Source organism: Lates calcarifer, linkage group LG15, assembly GCF_001640805.2.
Source record: "Lates calcarifer isolate ASB-BC8 linkage group LG15, TLL_Latcal_v3, whole genome shotgun sequence".
Lineage (NCBI taxonomy): Eukaryota > Metazoa > Chordata > Actinopteri > Centropomidae > Lates > Lates calcarifer.
Genome location: NC_066847.1, coordinates 9,224,653 through 9,238,533, shown reverse-complemented (window position 1 = coordinate 9,238,533; position 13,881 = coordinate 9,224,653). Strand labels below are relative to the sequence as shown.

At 38.2% G+C, this 13,881-nt stretch overlaps 2 protein-coding genes across 2 annotated transcripts; both read right to left on the bottom strand.

Annotated features, from left to right (window-relative positions):
- Positions 1–2,844: 2,844 nt before the first annotated feature.
- Positions 2,845–8,915, bottom strand: LOC108880676 (carcinoembryonic antigen-related cell adhesion molecule 5). Its single transcript, XM_018672298.1, has 14 exons — positions 8,771–8,915; positions 7,869–8,201; positions 7,246–7,524; positions 6,794–7,060; positions 6,297–6,575; positions 5,725–5,994; positions 5,336–5,614; positions 4,727–4,993; positions 4,279–4,557; positions 3,850–4,104; positions 3,613–3,733; positions 3,472–3,506; positions 3,295–3,380; positions 2,845–3,208 (listed from the first exon to the last, which is right to left on the bottom strand). The coding sequence occupies exons 1-14, from the start codon at positions 8,814–8,816 to the stop codon at positions 3,194–3,196; spliced, it is 2,811 nt and encodes a 936-aa protein (XP_018527814.1). The 5' UTR covers positions 8,817–8,915; the 3' UTR covers positions 2,845–3,193.
- A 2,622-nt stretch (positions 8,916–11,537) lies between these two features.
- LOC108880703 (carcinoembryonic antigen-related cell adhesion molecule 20) lies at positions 11,538–13,695 on the bottom strand. Its single transcript, XM_018672350.2, has 5 exons — positions 13,534–13,695; positions 13,128–13,451; positions 12,634–12,909; positions 12,228–12,473; positions 11,538–12,127 (listed from the first exon to the last, which is right to left on the bottom strand). Exons 1-5 carry the CDS (start codon positions 13,580–13,582, stop codon positions 12,048–12,050), a joined length of 975 nt encoding a protein of 324 aa, XP_018527866.1. The 5' UTR covers positions 13,583–13,695; the 3' UTR covers positions 11,538–12,047.
- Positions 13,696–13,881: the final 186 nt, after the last annotated feature.

The following is a 13,881-nucleotide window of genomic DNA, read 5'->3' as shown; positions in this document are numbered from 1 at the left end:
AATCATCTGGTTTTCACTGGGCAGAAAAGTGAATGTTGCAGCAGGTGTGGAAGCAGCATTGTATCAGCACTGCATCAGTTCATCACAAAATCCACACTGCAATGTTATTTGTGTTGTGAATTGTATGGATCTATTTGTATGTAGTAAGTCAAAACATTTTAGATGCCATATTAATTTTTTTAAACATATTTTTTATGGTTTTCAATCAAAACTATTTAATCTGCTGGTGTTGGTGTGTTTGATGTACAACACTGGGAGTTCATTTGGATGGACCTTAAAAAATATTTCCCCCTACTCTCCCAGGTGTTAATTTTCTATGCTCCTCCTGAGTACATACATACTATTTATGTGCTTGTATAAACAGCCATTCAATAAATTCACCATGTGAGAGGAATAAGTTTAGAAGATCAGGTGACCTGTCAACAATGCAAATCTCCTCTGTCCTTGGCCTGATCTGCCTGAACCTTGAAAATGAATCATTTAATTGTGTAGGTGTATTGGCCTAATGATAATAAAGATGATAAGATCTCATCTTACAGCAGGTCAGAGTAACTACTACATGTGCCGCATGGCTTCCATTGTGTTCTGCCAAAATGGCCTGGTACACATGTACACATCTGTTTAAGGGTCAAATTTATAACTTTATACCATCAGTAATAAATAACTTACAAAGCCCATTTATGTTTTCACAACAGGTGTAGTAAAATATTTATTATAGATCTGAATTATGAACTCTGAAACATTGCTCTATGGAGTCTGAAAAAAATACTAATGGGTCTGATGGTGCAATGAGCACTGGGAGGTTTTTGAACATTCATTAATATTGGGCAGAAATTTCTGGACTTGCAATGAAACATTCACATATCATACAGTGATATGACAGACTGTCATACTATGTGCACAGACAAATCAAATGAACAAGATACTCTGTGTTAATCTGGCAAAACACTGAATATTACAGTGTTTTAGAAGTAACTGTTCTGGTAGAAGAATCATTTAGGCTTTTGACAAGAAAGAAAAGAGAGAAGTTAAATTATAGTACCCACCGTTGTTATGTTGAATGTGGTGCTTTAATTATAGAATTGGTTGCCTATCAAGGAGTTTTAATAAGTGGAAGACTGTGGCGCTATAACACAATAACTGAGTAGACTAGTCATTTGATTTTCTTTACCTGGCTTTAGCGTGAACACATACAAACACTTATCTTCATTTTTGTTGCCACATTTGTCTCAAACCAATCTGACATGACAGATTAACTCAGTATATTATATTTTTGATGATCAACATTGGTTAAAAAAGCAATGTCCTGGTTAAAAAAAGAGGGCAAAAAAGGGGCAATGATTTGCATTTAAATATTTAAACTAAACCACAAACAAAATTATATTAACAGTGCTAATAGACAGAAAATGGTAAAAATATAAACTGTTGTATCAATGTAGCATATCTACCTGTTCTCACCTATGACTGCTATATGAGCTTCAAAGATAAGATTACAAAGATAAGCTTCACAGTGACTTTCAATGAAATAAAGATTTTATGGTCCTGTTTTAGCATCATAAGAAAACATAAACTCTGCTTGTCACAGTCAGTGGTCATATAGCACATGTGGGGAAGCAGGTTGGTGTGGACTAAGCTTCATCATCTATTAAAGACATCATGTCAAATTAGGCAAGAAAATCTTACACTGAAACACACTGCTCATCAATCATCAATGATCCAACATCTCAACACCTGCCTTGTATTAGGTAAGAATAGATAAGATTAGGCTTCAATGACTTGAATGGAAAATAACTCAGCACACAAAAAACAAGCAGCCCACAGCTGAGGGAGGTTAACCTAGTTTGCCAAAACCTTAAGGGCAGATGTATGTAATTATTCTTAGTAAACAACAATAACTATGAACGCAAGCTAAATCCTGAACATGCATATTTATATCCATGAGCCTTTCAAGCTGTTTGATCATTATACAGCATTTGTCTACTGAGATAAGATGAATCTACAACCCAATTTTTAGCCATTCTGGTGGCACGTCTATAGAGATGGCTGGTCTGTTTGAGTCATCACTTTGGTCCAGAATGAAATATCTCAACAATTGATGGATTGATGTGAAATAAATGAATCCTAGTGACTTTCTTGTAGCACCCCCCAGCAGGTAAAATCTTTAACTTATTAAATATCTCAATATCTACATGATGGACTGGCACAAACTTTGGAACAGACAGTTATAAATTAGTTCCAAGACAATGCACCCATGTGACTGTGGTGATTCCCTGACTTCCACTAACACCACTATGACGTTGACATTTGGGAGTTTTTAGTGAAAAGTCTCAACAGCTATTTGCTGAATTACCATTAAATTTGGTACAGAGGTCCATGTTCCCCTCAGGATGAATTGTAATAACTCCATCATCGATTCATATTGTCATAATTTTTGTGAAGTCATAGACTGATGTCAGTATTATTGTTGAAAACACAGCAAGTGAGGGCAGTGCAGTGCTGAATCTGCAGATATGAGGCATGTTCCTGAGATGAACTAAGCTGCACTGAGGTGAGGTTGACATATAATCCCAGTGGTTTACTTCACCTGAAAATAGTAAGAAGATGATGAGTGATGGACGGTCTTAGGTTTTTGTGGATTTGTGGTGATTAAACTTGTTTATGTTTGCCACTGTATTAGTTTTCATGATAACTGAGTCCATCTAATCCTCACCTTGGATTATGGCACAAGTGATAGTAACATCTTATCATTTGTACTGATGAATATTTAACCAGCCCCCCCCCCCCCCCCCCCCCCCCCTTTCAAAAGCAGTGATTAAAAAGACACTGGGCAAACAGATGGTAAGTCTTAAGATGTTTATTAATAAAAGAAATTTTCCATCTCTACATTTTAAAGATCTCTATAAATGAATAGAGAATTAATAAATTAATAATGAAAATCAATTACAGTATTGACAGTTTTTTTGTAATATATTACCAATACACAAGTTTTAACTTTGAAATCATTCTTGCAAAACCATGAATAGTCATTACAATTCACCTAACATCAAACTCAGCACAGTGAATTGTAATGTAAAAGAGGCAGAAAATGGTTGAGTTGAATAAATAAATTGAAAAAACAAACAAACAGTAACACTGATGTTTTCCTTTGAGACTGCTGATCAAGGAACATGTGGAAATCCTCTTGTGTGTAGTTTCACACTTTACTTTGCTGCAGGAGGAAATGTTTTCACATGAATAGAGCAAGGAATGTTTTAATATAGTGCATAATGTCTACAAATAAAAGCTCAAACTCACCTTCATAGGAAGAGAATACAAGTCCTCACCTAATGATCCTTTGGTCTTATACACATCTGAACTCCTTTGCTTTACACTTAATTTTTCTAAGGGGTCAAAACAGAGGTTTGTTAAATCTTATGCTTCATTAGGTCATTTTTATGATTCAGATAATAGTCTTCTCAGATGAACACTCACCTTTTCGATGTGCTGGATAATTGTTGTTGCCACATCTGTCACAGGTATATATAACATATAAATGAATTAATTCATAATTCATGATGTATATTGCATTGCATTACACAGAGAAATGGCAAACCTAGCCTGTCTTGTGCTTACCTTTTCATCCTTTTCAGACAGAGCATAATTATTCCACTTGCTAATGCAATAAGGACACAGCATATAGCTGTTAATATAATGGCTCTTGTACCAGCAGCTGGGCAGTCACATTCTGAGAGATCTGAAAAAAATAGACCTCTTTCAAAGCAGATTCAAAAATATATCTCATATATCTCATTGGTGTTTTTAATTTGATACTGATTTATTTGTGCCAGTTTGTCTATTTTTGTCACATACCTTTGACAGTTAACTCATGTTGTGCTGTCTGACTCAGCCCTGTGACAGTATTCTCAGCAGTGCAGGAGTACATCCCACTGTCAGAGCTGCTGCTCGACTGTATGACGTACACAGCCTCATAGACATTAGCTGGCTTTCCTTTAAACAGCCAGGTGATTTTTGCTGATGGAACAGACATAGTGGAGCAGTAGAGCATTGTCAGATCTCCAACACGTACAGATTTGGGTCCTACAATGGTGGTGCTGTCAGGTCCATCTGTAACACAATGAAAGAATCAGATTGTATGAAATTACTTTAGTTTGGCTGTATTTTTGTAGAGGTTTTTGGTTATGTTGATGTATCCATACTTGTTTTCAGAGATTTAATTTGATCATGCGCTCTATACTTAGGATGGGGTTTGTAGCACAATTCCCTTTGCCATAAACTCACACTGGATGATGAGATTCACTGACTGGCTGATTCCATGACTGACACCATTCGACACGTTGCATCTGAATGGTCCCTGGTCATAGCGGGTCATGTTGTGTATGGTAAGACTGGAGCCTCCATTAGTGAGCTGAACTCTGTCACTGGCTGTAACCTCAGAGCTGCTGTTCAGCCAGAGGAAAGAGAGGGAGGATCCAGAGGCAGAGCAGGACAGACTGACAGAGCTGCTGAACTCCAACATCTCTGTGATGTTTGAAGTCACCACCACATTGAAAACTGGTACTGTGGAGGGAAAACACAACAATGTTCATTTTGTAAGTTTATTAAACTATGCAAAACTATTAATATCATCTATTTACAGTGACAAAAGAATATTCAATGAGATATGATTTCTTTGTATTTAGGGAGCAAAATATTTCTTTTCTGTTTAACTTATTGAACTTTAACTTACCAAGTACAGACACAGCTGTAGGCTGAGATGTTTCATATCTCAGAGTTTTGTTGTTGAAGGCCTGACAGCTGTAGTTTCCACTCTGACTCTCCTGAAGGTTCATCAGTCTGAGTTCTTGTCCTGTATCAGGAAGCTTGTCTCCATTCAGAAACCAGTAATACAGAGCAACAGGCCTGGAGACAGCTGAGCAGATCATGTTTAAATTTGATCCTTCTTCATAGTATTGTTGTGATGGAAGCCGCTTCAAATTAGTATTTTCTGGGCCGACTTGGGAAAAGGCATAAAACAGTATGGTCACCAATAAAAGAAGAGTGGTAACTTGAGGAAAGCCGTATATTGTGTTCAGCTTGGCTCAGTGTGAAAGGGATATTACTGTTAAGTACGTCGTCAAATGCAGAGCTGCATCATTAAACTAAATACTGCTATCATTTACTCAGTACCAGTCAAACACTGCAACAGTGAAACTGCAAGGAGCACAATAAAGAGGTATTTAGATTCACGATGGTGGTAATAATTATGATTCAAGCTGCAGGTTTAAAGATCTACATGGCATCTGAGTGAAGATGCTATAACAAAAGACAAAGCATGTATGGTAGGGTTTTTACTCACAGTTGATGGAGAGCTTCACTGGATCACTGGTGTAACTGCTGAAATTGTTGAACACATGGCACCTGAATGGTCCCTGGTCATAGCGGTTCACATTAATTATAATAAGAGTGGAGCCTCCATCAGTGAGCTGAACTCTGTCACTGGCTGTAACCTCAGAGCTGCCGTTCAGCCAGAGGAAAGAGGGGAAAGATCCAGAGGAGGAGCAGGACAGGCTGACAGAGCTGTTGAACTCTGACAAGTCTGTAGTGTTGGGGGTTATCACCACATTGGACACATGTGCTATGGGTAGAAAAAACTATGTTAGGAGTCATCAACTGAAAAAAGACTGTAAGTGCAGGGTGTTTCTTATATTTGCCTTTAGCAACCACAAATCATTCACTCCAACTTACTTTTCAGAACAGTTAAACCTGCAGGCTGAGATGTTTGATTTCTCATAGTTATGTTGTTAAAGGCCTGGCAGCTGTAGTTCCCACTCTGACTCATCTGAATGTTCATCAGTCTGAGCTCTGGTCCTGTATGAGGAAGCTTGTCTCCATTCAGAAACCACTGAAACCAGGCAGCAGGACTGGAGAGAACTGAGCACATCAGGCTGATGTCTGACCCTTCGTCGTAGTACTCTTGTAATGGAGACACTATCAGATTAATATCTTCTGGGCCAACTGTAGTAAGAAATATAAAAAGGTATGGCCATCAGTAAAAGAGAGGAAGAAGAACCAAAACATCCTTACGGATAATTAATACTAGTGGCTTGAGGCAAATGGTATATATGACATGTAGCTCTAAGTCTCAGTGTCAAGACTTATATCTGCATTATATCAGTCAATGCAGTCACACTTCTTCAGAATCAGTAAAAACAAAAGATCCAGGACAATAGCAAAACGTTACTCAGACATATGTAGCTGGAGATTTTAACAGCCTGGGATTTGAATCAACATGATAAACACGTCGATTTGTAACTCACAGATGATGATGAGGTTTACTGGTTCACTGGTGACATCACTGACAGGATTGAAAACACGACACCTGAATGGTCCCTGGTCATGGCGGGTCACGTTGTATATAGTGAGAGTTGTGTTTCTATCAGTGAGCTGAATTCTGTCACTGGCTGTAACCTCAGAGCTGCCGTTCAGCCAGAGGAAAGAGAGGGAGGATCCAGCGGAGGAGCAGGACAGACTGACAGAGCTGGTGGACTCCAGCATTTCTGTGGTACTGGCATTTACCTTTGTATTGGATACTGGCACTGTGGGAGAAAAAAATATTGATTATCACTGTATTTTTTAAATAATGAAAACATTCCTAATCTTAAAGATTCACTAAGGACAGTTGTGACTTGGTATAAAGACTCAAAATTAGATTCTTGTTCATAAGACATAGGCTGCATAAAAGTAGTTGTTGCACACTGTCGTAATGAAATAGACAAGCAGAGTTAAATTCTACACAACCTTATTTTAAACTTACTTAGCACAGACAGAGGTAAGGGCTGAGATGTTTGAATTCTCATAGTTTTGTTGTTAAAGGCCTGACAGCTGTAGTTCCCACTCTGACTCATCTGAATGTTCATCAGTCTGAGCTCTGGTCTTCTATCAGGAAGCTTGACTCCATTCAGAAACCACTGAAAATTTGCAGCAGGTCTGGAGACAGCTGAGCAGGACAGGATGACGTTTGACCCTTCCCCATGATATTCTTGTGATGGAGATAGTGTTAAAGCTGTGTTTTCTGGGCCATCTACAGTGTGTAGCAGAAGTGTAAAGACAAAACCAGAGAGTCACCAATGAAAATGTAAGAAAAAAGGAAAAATGCTTAGACAAAGCTGCTACCATTTGAACTTACACATTGATTTATATTAATGTGAAAATGGATAACTCTAGGATTTGAGGGTACGCAACTGACAATATAAGTTTGTAACTCACAGCTGATGGAGAGTTTCACTGGGTCACTGGTGCCATTATTGACAGGACTGAACACATGACACCTGAATGGTCCCTGGTCATAGCGAGTCACATTGACTATGGTGAGGGTGGAGCCTCCATCAGTGAGCTGAACTCTGTCACTGGCTGTAACCTCAGAGCTGCCGTTCAGCCAGAGGAAAGAGAGGGAGGATCCAGAGGAGGAGCAGGACAGGCGAACAGAGGTGGTGGACTCAACCAAGTCTGTACTGCTGGCAGTAACTATTATGTTGGATACTGGCACTGTGGGTTGAAAATATGACAACAATGTTTGGGGGGAGTCATAAATGGGGGAAAAAAGATTGCACAAATCAGTTTCTTTGACTTTTCTACCCTGTTTCTGTAGCAGGAAAATCCCTAAAAACAATGGTTATATTCAATGATGATATCAAAATATGCTTATTATTTTACACATTTACAGGATGAGAAAATTACATTCAGAATCATAATTGTAGAGTATATATATTGAGATGCCCTACCAAGATTCAGTTACTCCAGTGATTTGACAAAGGCCACAGAATTGCTGTATGAGGGCAGCAACAAGTTTTCAATAGCTTCTTCAGTGAAACAGAGATGTGTCAACATACCATGTAATACCAGTCTGCAGGTTCCTCTTTGTGGTTTTCCATCATTTGTTATAATGGTCACTGTGTATTCTCCGTTGTCACTGATAACCAGATTTCTGAGTTCCAGAGATCCAGTAGATGTGAAAAGGGTGATCCTATCTGTATATCCTGGTCCAGTTATGTTTACAGTACTTGAGGTTATTAGATTAAAACTGTTGCCATGGATATCTGAAAAACCCCAGGTGACAATCAGGAACGGTGTTTCTGGTGGAACCATTGTTGTGGTGAATATCACCGTCCCTCCAACAACTGCAGTCAGACTGTCTGGTAGCACACCAGCTCCATGGCTCACACCTGGAGGAGACAGGTGCAGCAAGTTTGGAATAAATTTGACTGAAACTTAGTTGACAAATACAAAGTGCATCACAATTTTTAGAATATTTGAAATACTAGACACAAGCATTAAATCAAATCCAGTCTTAAAAACTATCTATGCAAGAATGTGCAACTTGGACATGTGCAACTTCTTCACCGTTACAAAGAGTATCAAAAAATGTTTATACATTAAAACACTGCTGGCACAAGCAGTCATTTCACTAAAAGCAAGACTTGGTCTTAGGTCTCTAAAAGCTTATCTGTGTATTTCAGATGTCATATTACATAACAAAGACATGTGAACTCTGCTCTCCTGCAAGGAAGAACATTATCAAATTATATAAAAAAAATGATGGCTAAAGCATTTAAAATCACAGTAGCTGAATCCAATGCTGCAAATGAAATAAATATAATTTGTGGAAAAAGAAAGTAAACATTGGTTGAATAATGTTTATGAATAACCTGAATAATCATGACCTGACAAGAATTGTGTGTGAAAGTGTTATTTGAGATATTTATTTCTCTATGCAGAAATGGTAAAAGCTCACCTGAGATGGCTCCCAGGATGATCAGCAGTACCACAGATGTTTCCATATTGACTGCAGCCTCCAGGCACGTATAAAGTGTTTTCTCAGATCTTGGTACAGTAAATAAGTGTATCTGGGGGGAGGGACCATGGAGCACCTGGTACAACCTTTACTTTCTTTGTGGTGCTTTGCTCAGGACACTGATATTCATGACAGCAATAAAAACCAATGAATAAGAGCCTTGCAGATAATGAGCTGGGTGGGTGTCATTATTACCTTGTGATTTGTTATTATAAATCAAACCAATTAACAAAATTCAGGTACACTCATCAATCAACAGCAAAACCCTCATAAAATCAGATGGTGGAAATTGTTGTTGATCCCCTAAAACACCTCATTACTGACTTAGAAAAGGGTAGCAAATAGGCTAATATGTGTGCGTGCATGACACATATTTTGACATTATGTCTAATGTAATACCTACATGTATCTCACATAAATTACAGGGAAAACTGCAGTATGTCTTTCATTTAGACTTCATTTAGAATTCATATAGAATTACAGAATTTATTGTATTTTACATATATACAGTACCATGTATAGTGTCATGTATAGTACAACAAATATCTTCAACAACAGCTATGTTTATTCAAATCTATCATGGCTGAATATTCCCAATAGACTTAAATTTTAAACTTAAATTTTAACCTATTTGCTATAAATGTGTCTATTGCGGATCTATGAGTAGTGATAACTTTGACACAACAGAGGTGAGGTGACTTTTCGTCACCTCTGTTGAGGAGAGACATTATGTAAGTGACATTGTGACTTTATTTTTCAGTCTTGAAACAAAACAAAAGAAAGAAAAAAAAAAAACTCTTTAAAACTGTAGCCGCTAAACACGACCATTATGCTACATGCAACATCCGGGCCACTTGCTAACCCCGGAACCTGGATATTCATTTCCACGTGCCAGATTTGTTTGCAGGTGTACGGCCAGCTCTAGGTGCAGTTGCGTGCGCTTAAATTCAAACTAAAGAATACTTCCGAGGACAAAACTAAATGCAATGGCGGCTTATTCCATGGACTATTATGAGTAAAAGCCACTGTGACTGGTTTATGGTATTTATCCGAACCGGAGTAAGCAAACAAGGAGCTAACCAAACGGGCAGAAAGGCAGCAGGACCTTCTTAAGAGACAACAAAAACTATTGGCGTTCTCGCGGTTATTGCTCTCCACAGCCGATTGAGAAGGAAAACTTCTGCTGCTAAGGGACATGTTGATTCCAGACTTGGAGAAATGGACGTATCTGCGGATGATAGCTAACAGTGTATCTGCAAGAGGTGACTGAGGCTGGTTCGGACAAACGTTCAGCTCTCCATAAGGTAAGAGAAGCAATTACAACACCTGTGAGAGATTACAATATGCGTGTGTCACACCAACAATAAACATTAGCATCATGTTATGTTCCTGGACCCACTATGAGCTGAAATTATAATGGAGGCTGAGAGGAAATGGTCGTAATTTTGTTGGGTAATAAGCCCCGGGTGATAAAACGTATTCTAATGTAAAAAGACTGTGACATCTCAGAGCATTGTTATGAAAGGAAGGGTTAGGGTTAGTTAACAAGTTTAACTGGATTTTGGTCCCGTAGTTGGAGTAATGGCAGTTCCTGCCTGCTACAATCTGTGTTCAGTCAGTCAGACTCAATGTGTGAATATGTTCGAGTGTTTGAAATGTTTCATGTTAAAGTCATGTTTATTTGGAAAGCTGTAGGACATATTTCCATGCAGCTGTTAGGATTCAGCAACATTTTTTTCTGAATCTAATGACAGTTGTCAGGCCGTTTGCACATGTATCCAATCTAATCTATCTACACTACACCCACACAGACCTGATAACAGAGTAGCTCAGGTCTTGATAGTAAAACTAATAAATAATACCTAAGGATTTTTTTATCCTGAACTTCACCTTTGATTGTTGCATATTTAGTCATTGTAATGCTACAGAAAAATACATAAGATTTAGACAGTTTTTGGGAGCTTTTAACGACCTAAAGGGAGCAGAAGAATGGCAGTGATTAACAGAAATGAAAGCAATAACGGTATTGTTGTGTTGCTGCCTCTGATGACTTTTTAAGTTTTCTCATTTTCTGAATTCCTCATGCGACGTCTGAGCTTTGTCATACTCATGTTTGTGGTTTTGCTCCAGGTGGTGAAACAAATGAGTTGTGTTGCCACCTTTAGCTGTGACCATCTTCTTGCAAACTTGCAGAAAACTGTGGCATGCTGAAGGTCTGATCTCTTAGAGCCAAACCACTTAAGTTCTTAAATTTATTTTATAGTCTTTCAACCTCATAGTAGAGTAAATCTGTTACTGCAGTTAGAGCTACTTGTGAGCTACTTGTGAGAAATGATTCTGAGATTTTTTTTCATTTAATTTTCATCTATTTTTCATTTGGAGTTTAATTATATATACATTCACTCTCCTGCAGCTCTGCCTTTGGTTTCTACCAATTCCTGTATTCCTGCATTTTTATGATTACAATATATTGTAATCATAAAAATGCTTAATATAGCCTGTTTTAGGTGTCTCACCTGTTTACTGACTAATACAGTTCTGTTATTAAGGTATTCAACTGAGCGTGACATTACAAAGTGCAGTAACAGATTGCTGCAAAGTCTGCTTACAGATGAAAGTAGACTTCACCAGGTTGATGCTTTATGGCAAGATATGGGCGCCCCCTTGTGGAATCCAAAAAATGCATTAACAAACTACAGAATGTCTTACAGAGTTTTAATGAAAGTTTATTATAGTGACAGTATGATAAGACATTATCAATCTGTCAGAGAACATTAAGCACTTTATCATACCTGTCAAGGTTCAATGACACAAGAACAAAGTGTGTCAGGTCAGTTATACAACACCGAAGAGGTCAAGTAGTGTCAAGATTAATTTATTAAAGTTGAATCTGTCATGAGACCAGTCAACAGTCATGAGACCACAGCTGCTGTGGAGACTAATTGTACTTGCTCTCTTTATTGAAAAAAGAAATTAAGTATACTTGATGTCATTAAACATATTTAAACACAGTAATGAACGTTACAGCTGTATATTACTGAAGAAGATGATGAAAATACTGTAGGGACTAAAGCAGATGCAAAGGCGTTTTTTGTCACTCATCATTCATTTTATGTGAACATAAATTTTGAGACACAGCAGCAATGTTAAATAAAGAGAGAGAGCCTAAAATACACAGTTTTCATAGCTCTAAATGACTGATGAAAAAATGCAGTCTTTAGAAAGACATGAGTCCCACCAAGGTCAGGACAGTGCAAACCATCATGGACATAGAACCACTGATGGCAGTAGAGGAGTCTGGATCAGAAGAAAAAAACATTACTTTGTCTTCTCTGTTTACCCACATCAGTACAAACAGATAAAAGACATATGAAAGATAGAAAGAGAGCTCAAATACCACGTAGTATGTGGACATCAGAGGCCTCCAAACCAGTAATAGCATTACGGGCGGTGCACGTGTATTTCCCCAGGTGCCAATCTTCCATCTCATGGATATAGTACAGAGGCCCATACATCTTAATGTTTCTGAATGTCCAGAAGAAAGTTGCTTTTGGTAGCGAGTCAGCAGAGCAGTGAAGAGTGACACGGTCTTCAAGTTCTGCTCCTATTGGTCTCTGAACAATGGTTGGTCTGTCAGGTCCATCTGAACAGATGAGGAAGAAGAAGGAGATTGTTAAGGAGATAATGATGATGAGATGCAAGAAAAAAGCCTTATTGAACAATTGTAAGACGGAGCTCAAAATGTATATGAGTTACAAAAAACATGCTGTGGTATATTATGGTACAATTACACAAGTACTTACAATTCACCATAAGTCTGCATTTGGCCGATTCAAAACTGAAAGCATTGCTGACATTACAAAGAAACACTCCAGTGTCTGTCCTGTCCACAGGGTTGATAGATAACACTCTGTTGCCATCGTGAAAGCTGAATCTACCTCCAGAAACCAGAGGTCTGCCGTCTTTTAGCCACACTCTGGTAGACACAAAGCCATCAGCATTGCAGGTTAGGTTCACAGAGGTTCTACCTTCTATTAAGTTCTCTGTGGGGCAGGCCATGGTGGGTCTTGACACTTTGGCTGTGCACAAAAAAAGACGTTAAGAGACTGAATGACACCATACATAAGCTATGTGATAATGTAATAAAATTCAGTGTATAGTCTTAAAAGAGACATTTAAAAAATGATAGGTGATTTTCAGATTTCTAATTCCAAATACATTGATGGCTATACACAAGAATAATTTTGAGTTCATTCTTAGCATTAAAATAGGTGTCAGATTCATAAATCATACTTACTCTGAACCTCCAGCTTAGCAGTTCCCGGAATCTGCCCTGCTCCATTTGGGATGATGATTAATTCATACTCCCCACTGTCTTTTTCTGTCAGATTTCTCAGTACCAGAGATCCAGTAGTTTTATCCAGAGTGATCCTGTTCTCATAGCCTTGTCCCACTATGTCCACACTGGTTGAAGTTATTACATTGGTGGTACCATTGACGCTCCAAATCAGTGCCAGAAATGGTTCAGCTGTTGGTTTTACAGATGTTGTGAAAGTCACACTCTCTCCAGCTGCCCCACGAAGGAGGTCAGTGGTGATTATACCAGCTCCATGGCAAAGACCTGCCAAAATATAAACATAGTTAAGTTTCAGAACTTACAGTTCCAATGATGATTTGATCATCACTTCTGATGTATTCCTTACCTGAGGAGAGGAGCACAAGTATGGCTGAACTTAGAAATGTATATTTCATGGTGTATTACTCAGTTTTAGTCTTAGTCTTTGTCTGATGTTATCTGACCTACTGCTGCCTGTGTGAGTGCAGCAGTGGATTAAGTGTCCCTGAGACAATCTGCAATAAATGAAACATGTCATCAAAACGTCCGCAGGCTTGGCATGCTTAATGATTACCTCCACTAACCTTTGGTTATTTATTGTGGCTGTCCAGACTTACATAAGATAATAAAACATAATTGAATTTTCCAAATATCAGAAATGATGATTAGGATTCATTATTACCTGATAAAGTGGACAAGGACAAGAGTTTACAGC

Coding starts and splice junctions, on each gene's coding strand:
- LOC108880676 (XM_018672298.1), bottom strand. CDS start 8,816: ATGGAAACATCTGTGGTACTGCTGATCATCCTGGGAGCCATCTCAG. Junction 5,615..5,724: donor AGGTTTAACTGTTCTGAAAA/GTAAGTTGGAGT, acceptor TTCTACCCATAG/CACATGTGTCCAATGTGGTG. Junction 4,558..4,726: donor TACAGCTGTGTCTGTACTTG/GTAAGTTAAAGT, acceptor TTCCCTCCACAG/TACCAGTTTTCAATGTGGTG.
- LOC108880703 (XM_018672350.2), bottom strand. CDS start 13,582: ATGAAATATACATTTCTAAGTTCAGCCATACTTGTGCTCCTCTCCTCA. Junction 12,910..13,127: donor TGCTAAGCTGGAGGTTCAGA/GTAAGTATGATT, acceptor TTTTGTGCACAG/CCAAAGTGTCAAGACCCACC. Junction 12,128..12,227: donor TGATGTCCACATACTACGTG/GTATTTGAGCTC, acceptor CTTCTGATCCAG/ACTCCTCTACTGCCATCAGT.